The sequence below is a fragment of the Somniosus microcephalus genome, chromosome 4 (assembly GCF_052327205.1).
Source record: "Somniosus microcephalus isolate GS21.2 chromosome 4, FLI_Smic_1.0, whole genome shotgun sequence".
Taxonomy (NCBI): domain Eukaryota; kingdom Metazoa; phylum Chordata; class Chondrichthyes; order Squaliformes; family Somniosidae; genus Somniosus; species Somniosus microcephalus.
In genome coordinates, this window is record NC_140990.1 from 178808080 (window position 1) to 178829581 (window position 21502).

The 21502-nt window shown below is 49.2% G+C and overlaps 1 protein-coding gene across 1 annotated transcript in view; it reads right to left on the reverse strand.

Moving 5' to 3' along the window:
• The window catches only part of LOC147120025 (cyclic nucleotide-binding domain-containing protein 2-like), a 114155-nt gene that overhangs the window by 73652 nt on the left and 19001 nt on the right, over positions 1–21502 (reverse strand). Inside the window, exons 4-8 of the mRNA XM_085984192.1 lie at positions 20574–20609; positions 18658–18693; positions 17279–17419; positions 14929–14985; positions 12299–12462 (exon numbers count right to left, since the gene is read on the reverse strand). Of these exons, the coding sequence (XP_085840318.1) occupies positions 12299–12462; positions 14929–14985; positions 17279–17419; positions 18658–18693; positions 20574–20609 (434 nt within the window). The remainder of the gene's footprint in view (positions 1–12298; positions 12463–14928; positions 14986–17278; positions 17420–18657; positions 18694–20573; positions 20610–21502) is intronic.

Sequence of the window (21502 nt, forward strand, 5' to 3'; positions counted from 1 at the left end):
GACCGGGGAGAGTGGAGTGGGGAGAGTGGACCGGGGAGAGTGGACCGGGGAGAGTGGAGTGGGGAGAGTGGACCGGGGAGAGTGGAGTGGGGAGAGTGTACCGGGGAGAGTGGACCGGGGAGAGTGGAGTGGGGAGAGTGGACCGGGGAGAGTGGACCGGGGAGAGTGGAGTGGGGAGAGTGGAGTGGGGAGGGTGGACCGGGGAGGGTAGACCAGGGAGGGTGGACCTGAGAGAGTGGACCGGGGAGGGTGGACCAGGGAGGGTGCACCGGGGAGAGTGGAGTGGGGAGTGGGGAGAGTGGACAGGGGAGGGTGGAGTGGGGAGAGTGGACCAGGGAGGGTGGACCAGGGAGAGTGCACCGGGGAGAGTGGAGTGGGGAGGGGGGAGTGGGGAGAGTGGACAGGGGAGGGTGGAGTGGGGAGAGTGGACAGGGGAGGGTGGAGTGGTGAGAGAGGACCGGGGAGGGTGGAGTGGGGAGGGTGGAGTGGGGAGAGTGGACCGGGGAGGGTGTACCGGGGAGGGTGGACCGGTGAGAGTGGACCGGGGAGGGTGGAGTGGGGAGGGTGGAGTGGGGAGAGTGGACAGGGGAGGGTGGAGTGGGGAGAGTGGACCAGGGAGGGTGGACTGGTGAGAGTGAACCGGGGAGGGTGGACCGGGGAGGGTGGACCGGTGAGAGTGGACCGGGGAGGGTAGAGTGGGGAGGGTGGAGTGGGGAGAGTGGACAGGGGAGGGTGGAGTGGGGAGGGTGGAGTGGGGAGAGTGGACCGGGAGGGTGGAGTGGGGAGAGTGGACCGGGGAGGGTGGACCGGGGAGGGTGGACTGGTGAGAGTGGACCGGGGAGGGTGGAGTGGGGAGGGTGGAGTGGGGAGAGTGGACAGGGGAGGGTGGAGTGGGGAGAGTGGACCGGGGAGAGTGGACCAGGGGAGAGTGGACCAGGGAGAGTGGACCAGGGAGAGTGGACCGGGGAGAGTGGACCCGGGAGAGTGGACCAGGGGAGAGTGGAGTGGGGAGAGTGGACTGGGGATGGTGGACCGGGGAGAGTGGAGTGGGGAGGGTGGACCAGGGAGGGTGGAGTAAGAGTGGAGTGGGGAGAGTGGACCGGGGAGAGTGGACCGGGGAGAGTGGTGTGGGGAGAGTGGAGTGCGGAGAGTGGACCGAGGAGAGTGGAGTGGGGAGAGTGGACCGGGGAGAGTGGACCGGGGAGAGTGGACCGGGGAGAGTGGACCGGGGAGAGTGGAGTGGGGAGAGTGGTGTGGGGAGAGTGGAGTGCGGAGAGTGGACCGAGGAGAGTGGAGTGGGGAGAGTGGAGTGGGGAGGGTGGACCGGGGAGGGTGGGCCAGGGAGAGTGGACCTGAGAGAGTGGACCGGGGAGGGTGGACCAGGGAGGGTGCACCGGGGAGAGTGGAGTGGGGAGGGGGGAGTGGGGAGAGTGGAGTGGGGAGGGTGGAGTGGGGAGAGTGGAGTGGGGAGGGTGGACCGGGGAGGGTGGACCTGGGAGAGTGGAGTGGGGAGAGTGGACCAGGGGAGAGTGGACCAGGGGACAGTGGACCAGGGAGGGTGGACCAGGGAGAGTGGACCGGGGTGAGTGGACCAGGGGAGAGTGGACCAGGGGGCGTGGACCGGGGAGAGTGGACCAAAGAGAATGGACCGGGGAGAGTGGACAAGGGGAGAGTGGACCGGGGAGGGTGGACCGGGGAGAGTGGACCAGGGGTGAGTGGACCGGGGAGGGTGGACCGGGGAGAGTGGACCGGGGAGAGTGGACCGGGGAGAATGGACCAGGGGAGAGTGGGCCAGGGAGAGTGGACCGGGGAGAGTGGACCGGGGGTGAGTGGACCGGGGAGGGTGGACCGGGGAGGGTGGACTGGGGAGGGTGGACCGGGGAGGGTGGACTGGGGAGGGTGGAGTGGGGAGAGTGGACCGGGGAGAGTGGAGTGGGGAGAGTGGACCGGGGAGAGTGGAGTGGGGAGGGTGGACCAGGGAGAGTGGAGTGGGGAGAGTGGAGTGGGGAGGGTGGACCGGGGAGAGTGGAGTGGGGAGTGTGGACCGGGGAGGGTGGACCGGGGAGAGTGGACCGGGGAGAGTGGAGTGGGGAGGCTGGACCGGGGAGAGTGGAACGGGGAGAGTGGACCGGGGAGAGTGGACCGGGGAGGGTGGACCGGGGAGGGTGGAGTGGGGAGAGTGGACCGTGGAGAGTGGAGTGGGGAGAGTGGACTGGGGAGAGTGGACCAGTGAGGGTGGACAGTGGAGAGTGGACCGGGGAGAGTGGAGTGGGGAGAGAGGAGTGGGGAGAGTGGAGTGGGGAGGGTGGACCGGGGAGAGTGGACCGGGGAGTGTGGACCGGGGAGAGTGGACCGGGGAGGGTGGAGTGGGGAGGATTGACTGGGGAGGGTGGAGTTGGAAGGATTGACCGAGGAGGATTGTCCGGGGAGGATTGACCGGGAAGGATTGACCGGGGAGGATTGACCGGGAAGGATTGACCGGGAAGGATTGACCGGGAAGGATTGACCGGAGAGGATTGACCGGGAAGGATTGACCGGGGAGGATTGACTGGGAAGGATTGACCGGGGAGGGTAGAGTGGGGAGGATTGACTGGGAAGGATTGACTGGGGAGGATTGACTGGGGAGGATTGACCGGGAAGGGTTGACCGGGGAGTGTTGACTGGAGAGGATTGACCGGGAAGGATTGACTGGGGAGGATTGACCGGGAAGGATTGACCGGGGAGGATTGACCGGGGAGTGTTGACTGGAGAGGATTGACCGGGAAGGATTGACTGGGGAGGATTGACCGGGAAGGATTGACCGGGGAGGATTGACCGGGGAGGGTGGACAGGAGAGTGGATCAGGAGTGTGTACCGGGGAGGGTGGTGTTTGAATACATGTGCAATTGCAACAGGAAATGGACTCATTGTCAAGTCTCATAAACAAAAGGCTCTGGGCACATAATATTCTAACAAAAAAAAATCGTCTTCTTTTCAATGTCACCAGTCCTGACATTACTGTTGAATGCAGATGCATAAACTTCAAAAGTGCCATTGTGCTAACACAAAGCAGCAAACACCAGAGAAACTCTCCCCGCTTCCCATACACAGCCCACACTTTGGTTAAAGGGACAGGCAACTTCAGATGGCTGAAATTAGACCACAATTTACACTTTTCCAAAATATTAGCAGAATTAATTACAGGAAAGATGTGATTGCACTAGAGAGGGTACAGAGGAGATTTACGAGGATGTTGCCAGGACTGAGAATTATAGCTGTGAGGAAAGATTGAATAGGCTGGGGTTGTTTTCTCTGGAACAGAGGAGGCTGAGGGGAGACTTGATTGAGGTGTATAAAATTATGAGGGGCCTAGATAGAGTGGATAGGAAGGACCTATTTCCCCTAGCAGAGAGGTCAATAACCAGGGGGCATAGATTTAAAGTAATTGGTAGATTAGAGGGGGTTTGAGGAGAACCTTTTTCACCCAGAGGGTCGTGGGGGTCTGGAACTCACTGTCTGAAAGGGTGGTAGTGGCATTTAAAAAGTACTTGGATATGCACTTGAAGTGCCGCAACCTACAAGGCTACGGACGAAGAGCCGTGGGATTAGGCAGGATAGCTCTTTTTTGGCCGGCACAGACACGATCGGCTGAATGGCCTCCTTCTGTGCCATAAATTTCTATGATTCTATGAAAATCTTTTAGAATACAAACTTTTAATCTGGAGCTTTCGTGTGTGGGAGGGGGGGGGGGGCGCGCAGCGGGCTGACAATTCCATCCCATTTCAGAGCATCTGTCTGTCCCATCACCAGAATTGTGACACCTTCTCCTCAGCTGCCTCCCTGCCAGGCACCAACCTCAAAGCACCACTGAATTTCTCTTTCCCTGCTCTGTGTCACTAATGATGTTATGTTGGCCAAGCATCATACTGGTGTCCTGCAATGCCTAACATTATCATTATAAACCTGGTTTGTCCTGGGTACATACCAACTAATATTCCAAACCCAATATTAGTTCACCATTGAGCATTAGTACACTCCTGGCCTCATTAATGATGTGCAGGATTACTCCAATGAGTTTGAGTGGATAATTATTGCCTCTGTAGTTGGGTATAAAGGTCAGTCAGTTTTTAAACATGGTGATGCATAAGGTAAGCCTGGACCTTGCTGACCACAGTCTCCTGGACCCAGCTTAACGAGGTTGCTTAACATGGTCTCCTGGAACTTGCTGACCGTGGTCTCCTGGAGCTTGCAGACCATGGTCTCCAGGAGGTTGCTTAACATGGTCTCCTGGAACTTGCTGACCATGGTCACCTGGAATTGCTTAACAGTTTTTCCTGGACCTTGCTGACCATGGTCTCCTGGAGATTGCCGACCATGGTCTCCTGGAACTTGCTGACTATGGTCTCCTGGAGTTTCCTGACCATGGTCTCCTGGAGATTGCCGACCATGGTCTCCTGGAGCTTGGTGACCATGGTCTCCTGGAGTTGCTTAACATGGTCTCCTGGAGTCGCTGACCATGGTCTCCTGGAACTTGCTTAACGGTCTCCTGGAACTTGCTGACTATGGTCTTGTGGAGTTGCTTAACATGGTCTCCTGGAGATTGCTGACCATGGTCTCCTGGAACTTGCTGACTATGGTCTCCTGGAGTTGCTTAACATGGTCTCCTGGAGTCGCTGACCATGGTCTCCTGGAACTTGCTTAACGGTCTCCTGGAACTTGCTGACTATGGTCTTGTGGAGTTGCTTAACATGGTCTTGTGGAACTTGCTGACCATGGTCTCCTGGAACTTGCTGACCATGGTCTCCTGGAGCTTGCTGACCATGGTCTCCTGGAACTTGCTGACCATGGTCCCCTGGAACTTGCTGACCATGGTCTCCTGGAGCTTGCTGACCATGGTCTCCTGGAACTTGCTGACCATGGTCCCCTGGAACTTGCTGACCATGGTCTCCTGGAACTTGCTGACCGTGGTCTCCTGGAACTTGCTTAACGGTCTCCTGGAACTTGCTGACTATGGTCTTGTGGAGTTGCTTAACATGGTCTCCTGGAACTTACTGACCATGGTCTCCTGGAACTTACTGACCATGGTCTCCTGGAACTTGCTGACCATGGTCCCCTGGAACTTGCTGACCATGGTCCCCTGGAACTTGCTGACCATGGTCTCCTGGAACTTGCTGACCATGGTCTCCTGGAACTTGCTGACCATGGTCCCCTGGAACTTGCTGACCATGGTCTCCTGGAACTTACTGACCATGGTCTCCTGGAACTTGCTGACCATGGTCCCCTGGAACTTGCTGACCATGGTCTCCTGGAACTTACTGACCATGGTCTCCTGGAACTTGCTGACCATGGTCCCCTGGAACTTGCTGACCATGGTCCCCTGGAACTTGGTGACCATGGTCTCCTGGAACTTGCTGACCATGGTCTCCTGGAGTTGCTGAACATAAGAACATAAGAAATAGGAGCAGGAGTAGGCCAATCGGCCCCTCGAGCCTGCTCCGCCATTCAATAAGATCATGGCTGATCTGATCCTAACCGCCAATCTACTATCACAGAACCATCTCCTGAATCTAACAGAATTAGACACACGAAATAGGAGCAGGATCAGGCTACACGGCCCCTGGGCCCGCTCCGCTACCCACAGGGCCATGACCGATCCGAACCTAGACTCATGTCCAAATTCCTGCCCGCTCCCCGTAACCCTTAATTCCCTTTACTTCTAGGAAACTGTCTATTTCTGTTTTAAATTTATGTAATGATGTAGCTTCTACAGCTTTTTGGGGCAGCATATTCCATGGACCTACCACCCTCTGAGTGAAGTAGTTCCTCCTCATCTCAGTTTTGAAAGAGCAGCCCCTTATTCTAAGACTATGCCCCCTAGTTCTAGTTTCACCCATCATCGGGAACATCTTCCCCGCATCCACCCGATCCGACCCCTTCACAATCTTATATGTTTCAATAAGATCGCCTCTCATTCTTCTGAACTCCAATGAGTAGAGTCCCAATCTACTCAACCTCTCCTCATATGTCCATCCCCTCATCCCCGGGATTAACCGAGTGAACCTTCTTTGTACTGACTCGAGAGCAAGTATGTCCTTTCTTAAGTATGGACACCAAAACTGTACGCAGTATTCCAGGTGCGGCCTCACCAATACCTTGTACAACTGAAGCAATACCTCCCTATTTTTATATTCTATCCCCCTAGCAATGAAAGCCAACATTCCATTGGCCTTCTTAATCACTTGCTGCACCTGCATACTAACCTTTTGAGTTTCGTGCACCAGGACCCCCAGATCCCTTTGTACTTCAGTACTTTCCAGTTTCTTGCCATTAAGATAATAACTTGCTCTACGATTTTTCCTGCCAAAGTGTATAACCTCACACTTTCCAGTATTGTATTCCATCTGCCAAATCTCTGCCCACTTACTTAGCCTGTCGATGTCCCCTTGCAGGTTTTTTATGTCCTCCTCACTCACTACTTTCCCTCCCATCTTAGTATCATCTGCAAACTTTGATATGTTACACTCGGTCCCCTCCTCCAAATCGTTAATATAGATTGTAAAGAGTTGGGGACCCAGCACAGACCCCTGCGGAACACCACTAGTTACTGATTGCCAGTCTGAGAATGAACCATTTATCCCAACTCTCTGCCTTCTGTTAGATAGCCAATCCTCTATCCATGCCAGAATATTACCCCCAATCCCGTGATTTTTTATCTTAAGCAATAATCTTTTGTGTGGCACCTTGTCAAATGCCTTTTGGAAGTCTAATACACTACGTCCACTGGTTCCCCTTTATCCACCCTATACGTTACTTCCTCAAAGAACTCCAGCAAATTTGTCAAACATGACTTCCCCTTCATAAAACCATGCTGACTTTGTCCTATTAAATTATGATTATCCAAATGTCCTGTTACTGTCTCCTTAATAATGGACTCCAAAATTTTACCTACCACAGATGTTAGGCTAACCAGTCTATAGTTTCCAGCCTTCTGTCTACTGCCCTTTTTAAATAAGGGTGTTACATTAGCAGTTTTCCAGTCTGCCGGGACCTTTGCCGAGTCCAGGGAGTTTTGGAAAATTATTACCAATGCATCCACAATCCCTACCGCCACTTCCCTCAAGACCCTAGGATTTAAGCCATCAGGTCCAGGTGATTTATCCGCCTTGAGTCCCATTATTTTACCAAGTACCACTTCCTTAGTGATTTTGATCGTGTTTAGCTCCTCCCCCCCTTTAGCCCCCTGTTTGTCCAGTGTTGGGATATTCTTAGTGTCTTCTACTGTAAAGACTGATGTAAAATATTCATTCAGTGTTTTTGCCATCTCCATATTTCCCACCATTAATTTCCCGGTCTCATCCTCTAAGGGACCAACATTTACTTTAGCCACCCTTTTTCTTTTTATATAACTATAAAAACTCTTACTATCTGTTTTTATATTTTTTGCTAATTTACTTTCGTAATCTATCTTCCCTTTCTTAATCAATCTTTTTGTTATTTTTTGCTGTCTTTTAAAGTTTTCCCAATCCTCTATCCTCCCACTAGATTTGGCTACCTTATATGCCCTTGTTTTTAGTCGAATACTATCCTTAATTTCTTTACTTAGCCACGGATGGCTGTCTTTTCTTTTACACCCTTTTCTTCTCAGTGGAATATATTTTTTTTGGAAGTTGTAAAATAACTCCTTGAATGTACACCACTGATCATGTATCGTCTTACCCTTTAATCTATTTTCCCAATCCACTCTACTCAATTCCGCTCTCATACCTTCATAGTCTCCCTTATTCAAGCTTAGCATGCTTGTTTGAGATCCAACCTTCTCACCCTCTAATTGAATATGGAATTCAACCATGTTATGGTCACTCATTCCAAGGGGATCCTTTACTAGGACATTTTTAATTAATCCCGTCTCGTTACACAGGACCAGATCTAAGGTTGCTTGCCCCCTGGTCGGTTCAGTTACATACTGCTCAAGAAACCCATCCCTAACACACTCAATGAACTCATCCTCAAGGCTGCTCTGCCCAATTTGATTTGTCCAATTAATATGATAGTTGAAATCCCCCATAATTATAGATGTTCCCTTATTACAAGCCTCAACTATTTCCTGATTGATACTCCGTCCAACAGAGTTGCCACTGTTCGGAGGCCTATAGACTACGCCCACTAGTGTTTTTTTCCCCTTATTATTCCTTACTTCCACCCAAACTGTTTCATTATCCTGATCTTTTGACCCGATATCATTTCTCTGTATTACAGTGATTCCTTCCTTTATTAACATAGCCACCCCACCTCCCCTTCCTTCCTGCCTGTCCTTCCTGATCGTTAAATAACCTGGTATGTTTAATTCCCAGGCATTGTCACCCTGCAGCCATGTTTCTGTAATGGCCACAAGATCATACCCATATGTAGTTATTTGTGCCATTAACTCATCTATTTTGTTACGAATGCTACGTGCATTCAGATAGAGAACTTTCAAAGATGTTTTGTGACACTTAGTTCCTGCTTTTGCCCTTTTTATTACTTTACCTTTTACTCCATACCTTCTGCCCCTTCCTGACACGCTCTGGTTTTTAATTTCCCCACTGCTACCTAAGTCTATTACCTTCTCTGTTGTCATTTTTATTATTTGCTCTCTAGGAACCTCCCCCCCCACTAGTTAGTTTAAAGCCCTCTCTACAGCCCTAGTTATATGATCCGCCAGGACTCTAGTCCCAGCACTGGACAAGTGAAGCCCGTCCCAACGGAACAGCTCCCTCCTGCCCCAGTACTGGTGCCAGTGTCCCAGGAAGCAAAACCCATTTCTCCCACACCAGTCTTTGAGCCACGCATTTAACTCTCTAATTTTATTTGTCCTAGCCAAATTCGCTCGTGGCTCAGGTATTACCCTTGTGGTTCTGCTTTTTAATTTGGCCCCTAGCTGCTCAAACTCCCTCAGCAGAACCTCCTTCCTTGTCCTATCTATGTCGTTGGTACCAACATGGACCACGACAACTGGATCCTCCCCCTCCCACTCCAAGTTTCTCTCCAGTCCAGAGGAGATGTCCTTAACCCTGGCACCGGGCAGGCAACACAGCCTTCGGGACTCTCGCTCTCGGCTGCAAAGAACTCTATCTATCCCCCTAACGATACTATCCCCTACCACTACAACATTTCTTTTAACTCCCCCCACTTGAATGGCCCCCTGCTCCACGGTGCTGTGGCCAGGTTGCTCATCCTCCCTGCAGTCCCTGCTCCTGTCCCCACAGGGAGTAAGGGCCTCGAACCTGTTGGACAAGTGCAAGGGCTGCGGCTCCTCCAACACTACGTCCTGGATCCCCGTACCTGCCTCACTTCTAGTCACACCATCCTGACCCTGGCCACGGACTACATCTGAATTAATTAATCTAATTGGTGTGACTACCTCGTGATACACAGAGTCCAGGTAACTCTCCCCCTCCCTGATGTGTCTCAGTGTTTGAAGCTCGGTCTCCAGCTCTTCAACACGGAGCCGGAGTTCCTCGAGCAGCCAACACTTACTGCAAATGTGATCACCGTGAGCATCAATGGTGTTCACCAGCTCCCACATATTGCAGCGGCAACACATCGCCTGATCTCCCATTCTATGTAATTAATTAAATTTATTAATATTATTCTTAAATATCCTCTGCCCCGATTCTAGATGGTGTATATCACACCTTAGAAACTATAAACCAACATGGTCTCCTGGAACTTGCTTAACGGTCTCCTGGAACTTGCTGACCATGGTCTCCTGGAGCTTGCTGACTATGGTCTCCTGGAACTTGCTGACCATGGTCTCCTGGAACTTGCTGACCATGGTCTCCTGGAGTAGCTGAACATGGTCCCTGTGAACTTGCTGAACATGGTCCCTGGGAACTTGCTGGCCATGGTCTCCTGGAGCTTGCTGACTATGGTCTCCTGGAGCTTGCTGACTATGGTCTCCTGGAACTTGCTGACCATGGTCTCCTGGAACTTGCTGAACATGGTCCCTGGGAACTTGCTGGCCATGGTCTCCTGGAACTTGCTGACCATGGTCTCCTGGAACTTGCTGACCATGGTCTCCTGGAACTTGCTGACCATGGTCTCCTGGAGCTTGGTGACCATGGTCTCCTGGAACTTGGTGACCATGGTCTCCTGGAACTTGCTGACCATGGTCTCCTGGAACTTGCTGACCATGGTCTCCTGGAGCTTGGTGACCATGGTCTCCTGGAACTTGCTGACCATGGTCTCCTGGAACTTGGTGACCATGGTCTCCTGGGACTTGCTGACCATGGTCTTCTGGAGCTTGGTGACCATGGTCTCCTGGAACTTGCTGACCATGGTCTCCTGGAACTTGGTGACCATGGTCTCCTGGAACTTGGTGACCATGGTCTCCTGGAGCATGGTGACCATGGTCTGGAGCTTGGTTACCATGGTCTCCTGGAGCTTGCTGACAATGGTCTCCTGGAACTTGGTGACATTGACTCCTGAAACTTGGTGACCATGGTCTCCTGGAGCTTGCTGACCATGGTCTCCTGGAACTTGCTGACCATGGTCTCCTGGAACTTGCTGGCCATGGTCTCCTGGAACTTGGTGACCAAGGTCTCCTGGAACTTGCTGACCATGGTCTCCTGGAGCTTGGTGACCATGGTCTCCTGGAACTTGCTGACCATGGTCTCCTGGAACTTGCTGACCATGGTCTCCTGGAACTTGCTGGCCATGGTCTCCTGGAACTTGCTGACCATGGTCTCCTGGAGCTTGGTGACCATGGTCTCCTGGAACTTGCTGACCATGGTCTCCTGGAACTTGCTGACCATGGTCTCCTGGAACTTGCTGGCCATGGTCTCCTGGAACTTGCTGACCATGGTCTCCTGGAGCTTGGTGACCATTGTCTCCTGGAACTTGGTGACCATGGTCTCCTGGAACTTGGTGACCATGGTCTCCTGGAGCTTGGTGACATTGACTCCTGAAACTTGGTGACCATGGTCTCCTGGAGCTTGCTGACCATGGTCTCCTGGAGCTTGGTGACCATGGTCTGGAGCTTGGTTACCATGGTCTCCTGGAGCTTGCTGACAATGGTCTCCTGGAACTTGGTGACATTGACTCCTGAAACTTGGTGACCATGGTCTCCTGGAGCTTGCTGACCATGGTCTCCTGGAGCTTGGTGACCAAGGTCTCCTGGAACTTGCTGACCATGGTCTCCTGGAACTTGCTGACCATGGTCTCCTGGAACTTGCTGACCATGGTCTCCTGGAACTTGCTGACCATGGTCTCCTGGACCTTGCTGGCCATGGTCTCCTGGAACTTGCTGACCATGGTCTCCTGGAACTTGGTGACCATGGTCTCCTGGAACCTGGTGACCATGGTCTCCTGGAGCATGGTGACCATGGTCTGGAGCTTGGTTACCATGGTCTCCTGGAGCTTGCTGACAATGGTCTCCTGGAACTTGGTGACATTGACTCCTGAAACTTGGTGACCATGGTCTCCTGGAGCTTGCTGACCATGGTCTCCTGGAGCTTGGTGACCAAGGTCTCCTGGAACTTGCTGACCATGGTCTCCTGGAGCTTGCTAATCATGGTCTCCTGGAGCTTGCTGACCATGGTCTCCTGGAACTTGCTGACCATGGTCTCCTGGAGCTTGCTAATCATGGTCTCCTGGAGCTTGCTGACCATGGTCTCCTGGAACTTGCTGACCATGGTATCCTGGAACTTGCTGACCATGGTCTCCTGGAACTTGCTGACCGTGGTCTCCTGGAACTTGCTGACTGTGGTCTCCTGGAGCTTGGTGACCATGGTCTCCTGGAACCTGCTTAATGGTCTCCCGGAGCTTGCTGACCATGGTCTGCTGTAGTTTGCTTGATTGACTTCAGGGACCAGGGACCAGATGGAAGTTTCCCTGAGTTTATTTGCTAAGGTGGCCTATGATTATTTTGTCTCTCTCAAGGGATTTCATGGCTGTCTGAGTGGGGTGGGGATGGGGTGGTGGAGGCTGTTGTGCTGAAGTTACAACACGCCAGGCTTGGATAGGCTCGATGGACGAGCTGATTTTTATTTACCTGTCCTTTCACTTATGTGCGTAAAACAAAATCCAATTACCAGTGGGCGTGAGCCCACAGCACCAAGTTACCCAGAATTCCATACCAGGTAAGTTGAGATCATTGTCTCACTCAGAGAACATGAATCAGGAACTTACCCTGAAGGTAACTATATATTTTAGCACACTCTTGTAGAGAACACGAATACAGCAATAGGCACTATTCCCCATTACTGCTTGTACCAAAACCTTTTGTTCGAAGTGTTGATTGATTCTCCTGGTTGATGGTGTCTCAATGTCGCCCACCTACCGTTCATATCTCATTATTTTCGCCAGCAAAATCTGGTAGGACTTGTTGTAGTGTCTAAAGCTTAGCAAAGATCTCAGTGCAATTAACAGCAATTCCAACTCTTCCATCGACCTGTGCTCGGGCACTTTCATGGTGATCTGAACCACTCTGATGGAAAGTCTATTCTGTGGAATACAAATAAGTTATCGATTACAATGAAACTTCAGATATTCAAGTTTAACATGGGATGAAGAACAGAATGAAGGAAATGGGGATGCTGTGATCAGCTCCAGCGATGAAGAAGATCTCATGACAAAAATACTAACAGCACTGTGGGAGCACCTTCACACACGGACCACAGCAATTCAAGGCGGCGGCTCACCACCACCTTCTCAAGGGCAACTAGGGATGGGTAATAAATGTCGGCCTTGCCAGCAAAGCCTACATCCCCAGATTGAATTTTTATGAAACATGGCTGGGAAATTCCATGCTAGTGCGCTCCCTGGTGTTAAGTGTGGCAGGCTGAGGTTTTGATCTGCCCACAGTATTCGTGAAAGGTGCTGTATCAAAAAAAGTTCTTTCTTTTTTTTTTAAAAAGGTGCTCCTGGGGACACCTATAAAACAGGCAAGGGTGTGAAAAGGCCATTTAGCCCATCAAAGCCCATCCTTTCGCTACCCTAATTAAACAGCTGCACTTTGACCAGCCCCACTGTTTATGTCTCAATTATTTGCTAGACAGATTATTGTGAACATTTATCATCACAATTTATGTTAACAATTTAAACTTTGGAATCAAAAATACAATTTCTAAAGTTGCGGATGACACCAAATTGGGAGAGATAGTCAATACTGAGGAAGACTGCAACAAATTACAGGAGGACATTAATAAACTTGCAGAATAGACATATAATTGGCAAATGAAGATCAACACATATAAATGTGAGGTACTAGAAGAATAGGGAGGTCACTTATCACTTGGAGGGTGCGAGTCTAGGTGGGGTAGAGGAACAAAGGGATCTCGGTGTACAAATACACAAATCACTAAAAGTTGCGACACAGGTGAGCAAGGCCATAAAAAAAGCAATGGGATAGAATTGAAAAGTAGTGAAGTTATGCTGAACCTGTATCGAGCCTTGGTTAGACCACACTTGGAGTACTGCGTACAGTTCTGGTCGCCATATTATAAAAAGGATATAGAGGCACTGGAGAGGGTGCAGAGAAGATTTACAAGGATGATACCAGAAATGCGAGATTATACATATCAGGAAAGGATGAACAGACTGGGTCTCTTTCCTCTTGAAAAAAGAAGGCTGAGGGGTGACCTAATAGAGGTCTTTAAAATTATGAAAGGTTTTGATAGAGTCGTAGAGAGAATGTTTCCACTTGTGAGGAAGAGCTTAACTAGAGGCCATCAATATAAGATAGTCACCAAGAAATCCAATAGGGAATTCAGAAGAAATGTCTTTACCCAAAGAGTGGTGAGAATGTGGAACTCGCTACCACCGGAAGTGGTTGAAACAAACAGCATTTAAGGGGAGGCTAGACAAGCATATGAGGGAGAAGGGAGTAGAGGGTTATGCTGATAGATTTAGATGAGGAAAGACGGGAGGAGGCTGGTGTGGAGCATAAATACCGGCATGGGCTGGTTGTGCCGAATGGCCTGTTTCTGTGCCGTATATCCTATGTAATCCTATATAAAGAAATTCTTCCTAACATCCTATATGAGTTTTGGGACAGAGAGCAGGAGAAACCTATTATTTTTACAGAGGGCTGTGAGGTTGTGAATTACACTAGTGGAGTTACAGATTGAAAGAAAGAAAGAACTTGCATTTCTATAGCACCTTTCATGACCTCAGAACGTCCCAAAATGCTTTACAGCCAGTTATGTACTTTTTGAAGTGGAGTCACTGCTGTAATGTAGGAAACGTAATAGCCAATTTGCGCACAGCAAGGTCCCACAAACAGCAACGTGATAATGACCAGATAATCTGTTTTAGTGATGTTGGTTGAGGGATAAATATTGGCCAGATCAGGGAGAACTCCCCTGCTCTTCTTCAAAATAGTGCGTGAGATCTTTTACATCTGCCTGAGAGAGCAGACAAGGCCTCGCTTTAACATCTCATCCGAAAGGCGGCACCTCCTACAGTGCAGCACTCCCTCAGTACTGCACTGGGAGTGTCAGGCTGGATTTTAGGCTCAAGTTTCTGAAGTGGGACTCGAATCCATGACTTTCTGACTCAGAGACGAGAGTGCTACCAAGCAGTGACCAGGTCAACATTTAAGACTAGGTTAGATAGGTGGTTGAAGGAAAGGGGGATAAGAGGATGTGGAAACACGGTGGGAACATGGGATTAGGACTACTGCTCGTGTGGAGGATAAACACCAACATGGACTAGTTGGGCTGAATGCCCTGTTCCTATGTTGTAATTTCTATGTACTTCTTTGTAACGTGTTCCAAATGCCCTTTTCACTAGTTTAAGTCCTGCTCTGACATACTTTGAAGTAAGATTCTGGATTTAGCATGTTGGTTTCTCCCTACTATCAATCTAACCAAAGCATCAAGGGCAATGACTTTCCTCCGAGTCCCTGAATTTTTTTTTAATGATCATTTTGCAAATCAGTCAAACCGGGAATACAGGGGGCCTACTTACATGTTGTGCCTTGAAGTGTTGTAAGTCAAAAGCTACTCTGCTGCTTTCTTTCTGTTCCTGTTAGAATAAAATAGAAAGTGACCAATGTTAACCATTTGAGTGCCTAATGGTAGCCCTGGAAAGCAGAAAGACTTGCATTTCTATAGCGCCTTTCACAACCACCGGATGTCTCAAAGCGCTTTACAGCCAATGAAGTACTTTTGACATGTAGTCAATTTGCGCACAGCAAGCTCCCACAAACAGCAATGTGATAATGACCAGATAATCTGTTTTAGTGATGTTGGTTGAGGGATAAATATTGGCCAGGACACATGGGAGTACTCCCCTGCTCTTCTTCAAAATAGCGCCAAAAGGACCTTTTACATCCACCTGAGGGGGCAGCCGGGGTCTTGGTTTAACGTCTCATCCGAAAGATAGCACCTCTGACAGAGCAGCACTCCCTCAGCACCGCACTGGAGTGTCAGCCTCGGTTTTTGTGCGCAAGTCTCAGGAGTGGGACTTGAACCCACAACCTTCTGATTCAGAGTGCGAGTGTACTGCCCACTGAGTCACATCGGGGTGGGAACTACACACCCAGGCGTAACCGAGAAGTCGGAGCCCGGACAATTTTAATGACTGGGCCTCATGTACATTAATTTTCTCCGACTCCAGAGCTTTTGTCTCCACTGCCCTACCCAGAGCTCATTCCAGGTATTAACATGAAGAAGTGTTCTCTGATATTATTTCTGAACAGGCCTTTATCAAATTAGTACTGATGCCCCCTTGTCCTACAGTTACAGCTTAACTGAAAATAGGGCCCAAGATTAACCTTTTCCAATAAATTTCATCTCTTACGTGGCGCTACAGAATCCCTCCTATTTGCCTCATTTCCAAGTTTTTCTAAGCTTTCCGCATAACTCAGCCTTCCGACATTAGGGGGTAGATTCATACAGCGCAGAAGGAGGCCATTCGGCCCATCGTGCCTGTGCCGACTCTTTGGTAGAGCTATCCAACTAGTCCCACTCCCCCTAGATTGACTTTGTGTGATAGTGTAAGACAATTGATAGCGAATCGGCAATCCCGTTTTACATCTCTCTCCAATTTTATTTCCATGGACTTCATTGCCATGCCTGTAGCTAGTGAGTAATTTCTATTGGCAACAGTGCTCTAGAACCTGCTACAATGGGCAGCATTGTGCTGTACTGTAGAATGGCAGCAAGCAGACACTAGAGTACCTGCCCATCCTAGGGGTAGCAAGCTAGGATAAATACCTTAACCAATGAGGTATGTCCTTGGGTAGACTACACTTGGAGTACTGTGCACAGTTCTGGTCTGCATAATACAAAAAGGATGTAGAGGCACTGGAGAAGCTATAGGAAGAGATTTACAAGGCTGATATCGGAATTGAGACGTTATACGTATCAGGAAAGAGTGAACAGACTGGGGCTCTTTTCTCTAGAAAAGAGGCTGAGGGGTGACCTGATAGAGGTCTTTAAAATTATGAAAGGATTCGATAGGGTAAACGTAGAGGAAATGTTCCCACTTGTGGAGGAATCCAAAACTAGGGGCCATAAATCACTAATAAATCCAATAAAGGATCCAGGAGAGTGATTAGAATGCGGAACTCGCTACCACATGGAGTGGTTGAGGCAAATAGCAGAGATGCATTTAAGGGGAAGCTCGATAAGTACACCAGGGAGAAAGGAATAGAAGGTTATGCTGATAGTGATAGATGAAGTAGGGTGGGAGGAGGCTCGTGTAGAGCATAAACACCAGCATAGACCAGATGAGTTGAATGGCCTATTCCTGTGCTGTAAATTCTATGTAATTCTATGTGTCTTGTCCTCTCTCCTCCACCACTCCCCCGCCCCCCAAAAAGGACTTAGCAACACACAACTATACCCGCAGCCCTATGAAGCCCAGCTAAGTGCTCAGTTCTGAGTTTTGGATAGGCAGATCTGCCCTTGTCTCCCCAAACTCATACAAGCACCAATGAAAGTAGAGACTCAATCAAAGTCTCCTGACATTTAGTAAACAGCAGATAAATACAATAGCAGCATCAGGGTAAGAATGGCCTAAATTATTAATCAGTTACTAGAATGGGCCGCACACACTGTCAGTTCCTGCCTTATACTGTTTCACCAACCCTAAAATGACCTGTAAATAGCTAGTAACGGCTCCCCTTCTCTGAGTTCTCATTCAACTTTCCTCAGTTTTCAACCTGTATCTCTCCAAATTGATGAATTTTCACAGGAATTCCTGCTATACAAGAGCTGTGAAACTGGTTACTTGCATTAACAGGGGTGGGCTATGCTTCCAACCATATAACGCTTGCGGCCAACATTTTCAGAACAGCGGCGGATGGTCTCACCTCTCCGGTCTGATCCTTGCTGTCGTATTTGGTCAATGTCGTCCAGACCTCCATGAAGGCCTTAGATGCCACACGTAAATGCATGCAGACTCGGCACATCAGAACCACTTTTCTTGCGACGTGCAGGAACTGGTGAAGCAACTGGAAGAACATAATTTGAACTCAAAAGCAAACAATAAGGGCATCTGCTGTGACCGGCCCACCGTGCACAGCAGCAGGAGTAATTAACCTTTACCCTTTAGACAGCTGGCTGGTCCAAGAACCTGGCCACCTTCCAGGGCTAGATACTCCTGCAGGTTTTCAGCACACACATTACACAGTAGAAAGATTTGCATTTATACATCGCCTTTCATGACCTCAGGTCGTCCAAATCACTTTACAGCCAATGAAGTACTTTTGAAGTGTAGTCATTGTTGTAATGTAGGAAATATGGCAGCCAATTTGCGCACAGCAAACACCAATGAGATAAATGACCAGATAATCTGTTTTAGTAATATTGATTGAGGGATAAATATTGGCCAGGACAGAAGGGAGAACTCCCCTGCTCTTCTTCGAAATAGTGCCGTGGGATCTCTTATGTCCACCTGAGAGAGGGCAGACAGGGCTTTGGTTTAACGTCTCATCCGAAAGATGGCACCTCCAACAGTGCAGCACTCCCTCAGTACTGCACTGGGAGCTTCAGCCTGGATTATGTGCTCAAGTCTCTGGAGTGGGACATGAACCCACGACCTTCTAACTCAGAGGCGAGATAGTGCTACCACTTGATTAACACAAGTGATATTGAGTGAAGGAAGTGGGATTCACTTTGACTGTCACTCTGTACATTCACATGTCATCTGTAAAATAAAGCAACTGAACATAATTTATCAGCCTCGGCTCACTGGTGTTTCTCAGTCCGCCTACTGAAAGGTCAGAGGCGTGCGCATGAGGTTACGTGCAAAAGACAGGATGTACATTTCACATCACAAGGTGGGGCCTATTGTTTCACCCCTGCGTTACACTGTCGTATAATGAGACATTGGGTAGTTTGGGGGTGCACTCCTGAACATAAGATATTTGGACCGCTTATGGGAGTGACCAGCACTGCTGTGCCCGAAAGAATATCTGCGGCAGACCTGGATCTAATAATGCTATCATTTCCCTTCAAGGGTCTTGCTTCAGCAGGCGAGGTCTGGGACTCCGACTGTGACCAGAACTGTGGGCGGAGTTTCACCAGAACTCAGCATTCAGACCCTTGACAATCTAATGTCAAATTTTTATATTTCGTGTCCTGACTTCACACTCCCCAAAATCATGGGCAGCAAACTGGGCGCCTGCAAGATTCTGCCAGCAGTGCAAGCCCTGGCTAAATTTACAATCAAATGTGTGAAATCACTCACCGCATCTTCCTCCTCTGCGGCATGGACTACGGGAGCCTACGTGGGACAAAACAAGTAACAGGTCAATAGAAAGGCTTCTCCAGGCCTGAGCGCATCTGATGAGAAGCAGGCTTGGGCCATGGGTGGACTTTGTGCGCGCATTTCGTGGCATTTTATTGTTAAAAATACATGTATTTGGTTGGCAACAGTTTATTACCCTGAAGTGCTCCTTAATGCCCTGTAATTACTTCATTAAGGGACACCGTCAACCTGGAGTACTGTGCTCAGTTCTGGGCACCACACCAAGGGAAAGATATATTGGTCTTGGAGGGGGTGCAGTGCAGATTCATCAAAAGGCTAAAAAGGTAAATTATGAGGATAGGTTGCATAGACTAGGCTTGTATTCCCTTGAGTATAGAAGATTAAAAGGGCGATCTAATTGAGGTGCTTAAGATGATTAAAGGATTGGATAGGGGAGATAGAGAGACAATTTCCTCTGGTGGGGGAGTCCAGAACAAGGGGGCACAACCTTAAAATTAGAGCTAGGTTGTTCAGGGGTGATGTCAGGAAAAACTTATTCACACAAAAGGTAGTGGAAATCTGGAACTCTCTCCCCCAAAAAAGCTGTTGAGGCTGGGGGTCAATTGAAAATTTCAGAACTGAGATCGATAGATTTTTGTTGGATAAAGGTGTTAAGGGATACGGTGCCAAGGAGGGTAGATGGGGTTAAGATACAGATTAGCCATGATCTAAATGAATGGAGGAACAGAGTGGAGGGGCTGAATAGCCTCCTCCTGTTCCTATATTGCTATGGTTAATGTGGTCTGTGAACAGAGGAGAGCAAAAAGACCTGGTTTGCAACGTACTGATGCCAAGCACCACCAATCATGTCCAGTGCTTCATAAGCGTTAACACCTGCGCCACGACTCACTTATTTTAGTATGCCTACCGCTGTCAAATGATCTTGTGCAGTGCGTTTGACATGTTTATAATGAACACACTTCTGAGTGCAGCTATAGTGTCAGCTGTGCCCGACATACAAAAATAGTAAAAAAGGAAGATGTGAGGTGACTATCTGGCTTATCGAGCCTGTCCAGATGTCCCCTTCAGACATGGTGCAGCCTCATTCATCACTGAGCCAACTGGCCCTCCCCAGTCATGTAATCTCCTGAGAGAGAGGTTAAAAATAGCAAAAATAAAACTGAGAGGTTTGATTTTAATCAAGCAACGCAGTCAAACACTAATGTTCAACTTTTAGAGTCAATCAGAAAGCAAATTTTATTGATGAAAGTCCCAGATCCAGGGGGGAAAAAAATTAACAAAATGCAAAATAAAAGTTATCATAGCACAGAAGGAGGCCATTCAGCCCATCGTGCCTGTGCCGGCTCTCTGAGAGAGCTACTAATTAGTCCCACTTGCCCCAGCTCTTTCCCCATAGCCCTGAAAATTTTTCCTTTTCCAATTCCCATTTGAAAGTTACCATTGAATCTGCTTCCACCACCCTTTCAGATCATAACAACTCGCTAAGTTAAAAAAAATTCCACAAACAGCAATGTGATAATGACCAGATCATCTATTTCAGGTGTTGGTTGAGGGATAAATATTGGCCAGGACAGCAGGGAGAATTGCTCTTCTTCGAAATAGTGCCGTGAGATCTTTTACGTCCACCTGAGAGGGCAGACGGCCTCATTTTAATGTCTCATTTGAAAGATGGCTCCTCCGACAGTGCTGCACTCCCTCAGTACTGCAGTGGAGTGTCAGCCTAGATTATGTACTCAAGTCTCTGGAGTGGGACTTGAACTCACAACCTTCTGACTCGGAGGCAGGAGTGCTACCCATTAAACCACAGCTGACACTATAGCTGCACTTAGAAGTGTGTTCATTATAAACATGTCACACAGCACACTGTGAGAGAAATAGGTAGCAGTGTAACTTACATCGAGCGCTTGCGGTTCAGCATTGCCAGCAGGTTCCTGCAGAGAGAAGGGGTGAAGAGAATGAGAATCCCCGCAGGTTTTGAAAATCAAAAAATAACAGCAATTCAGCAAATGTTTTCATCATGTTGTCGGGGTTCCTGCTCCCGATTACTGTCTAGTGACACCTACCACTGGTTGCCCAGGCTGTTCGGAGGCCCTCCACACTCGAAGCTCCCTCCATCATTCGCTGTTTGAGTTCACACGCACCTCACAAGGATCCGAATCTCTTTCTTTATTGCCGCCTCAGGTTGCACGGGCATGGTGAGCAGTGACTCGACATGTGGATTGATCTCCTGGGTGAGGCGAGCGTGGACTGGGCGGAGGGAGTGGGGGAATCAGTAGAACTGTACCCCGGTGTGAGTCGCAGGCTTCAGAGAACTAAAATTCAAAGTGAACTATTTCTGAGGTTAATTATAACCTGACTTGCCAGGTGGGTCACTGCCCAGATCACATCAAAGGCCGATTTTAGATCCCATCCGATTTAGCTCTCTGTTGACTTCAATGGAGTCTACAATGGCGCAGGGTGTAAAACTCGGCTCTCATCCCCATCCGTTCGGGTTGGTTCGGTTACAATTATCCCCTACAGACACTGGTCAGCCATGCAGAGTTTTTGGAACAGATCCTGGGAATTGAAACGGTTGAGTAAAGTCCGCGTCATTACTCAAGCCCCAACTGGTTATTCCTTGGCATCTGCTGTAGCCTCATAAGAACATAAGAAATAGGAGCAGGAGTAGGCCATTCGGCCCCACGAGCCTGCTCTGCCATTCAATAAGATCATGGCTGATCTTCGACCTCAACTCCACTTTCCTGCACTATCCCCATATCCCTTAATTGCTATGGAGTCTAAAATCTATCTCTCTCAGCCTTGAAAATACTCAACGACTGAGCAT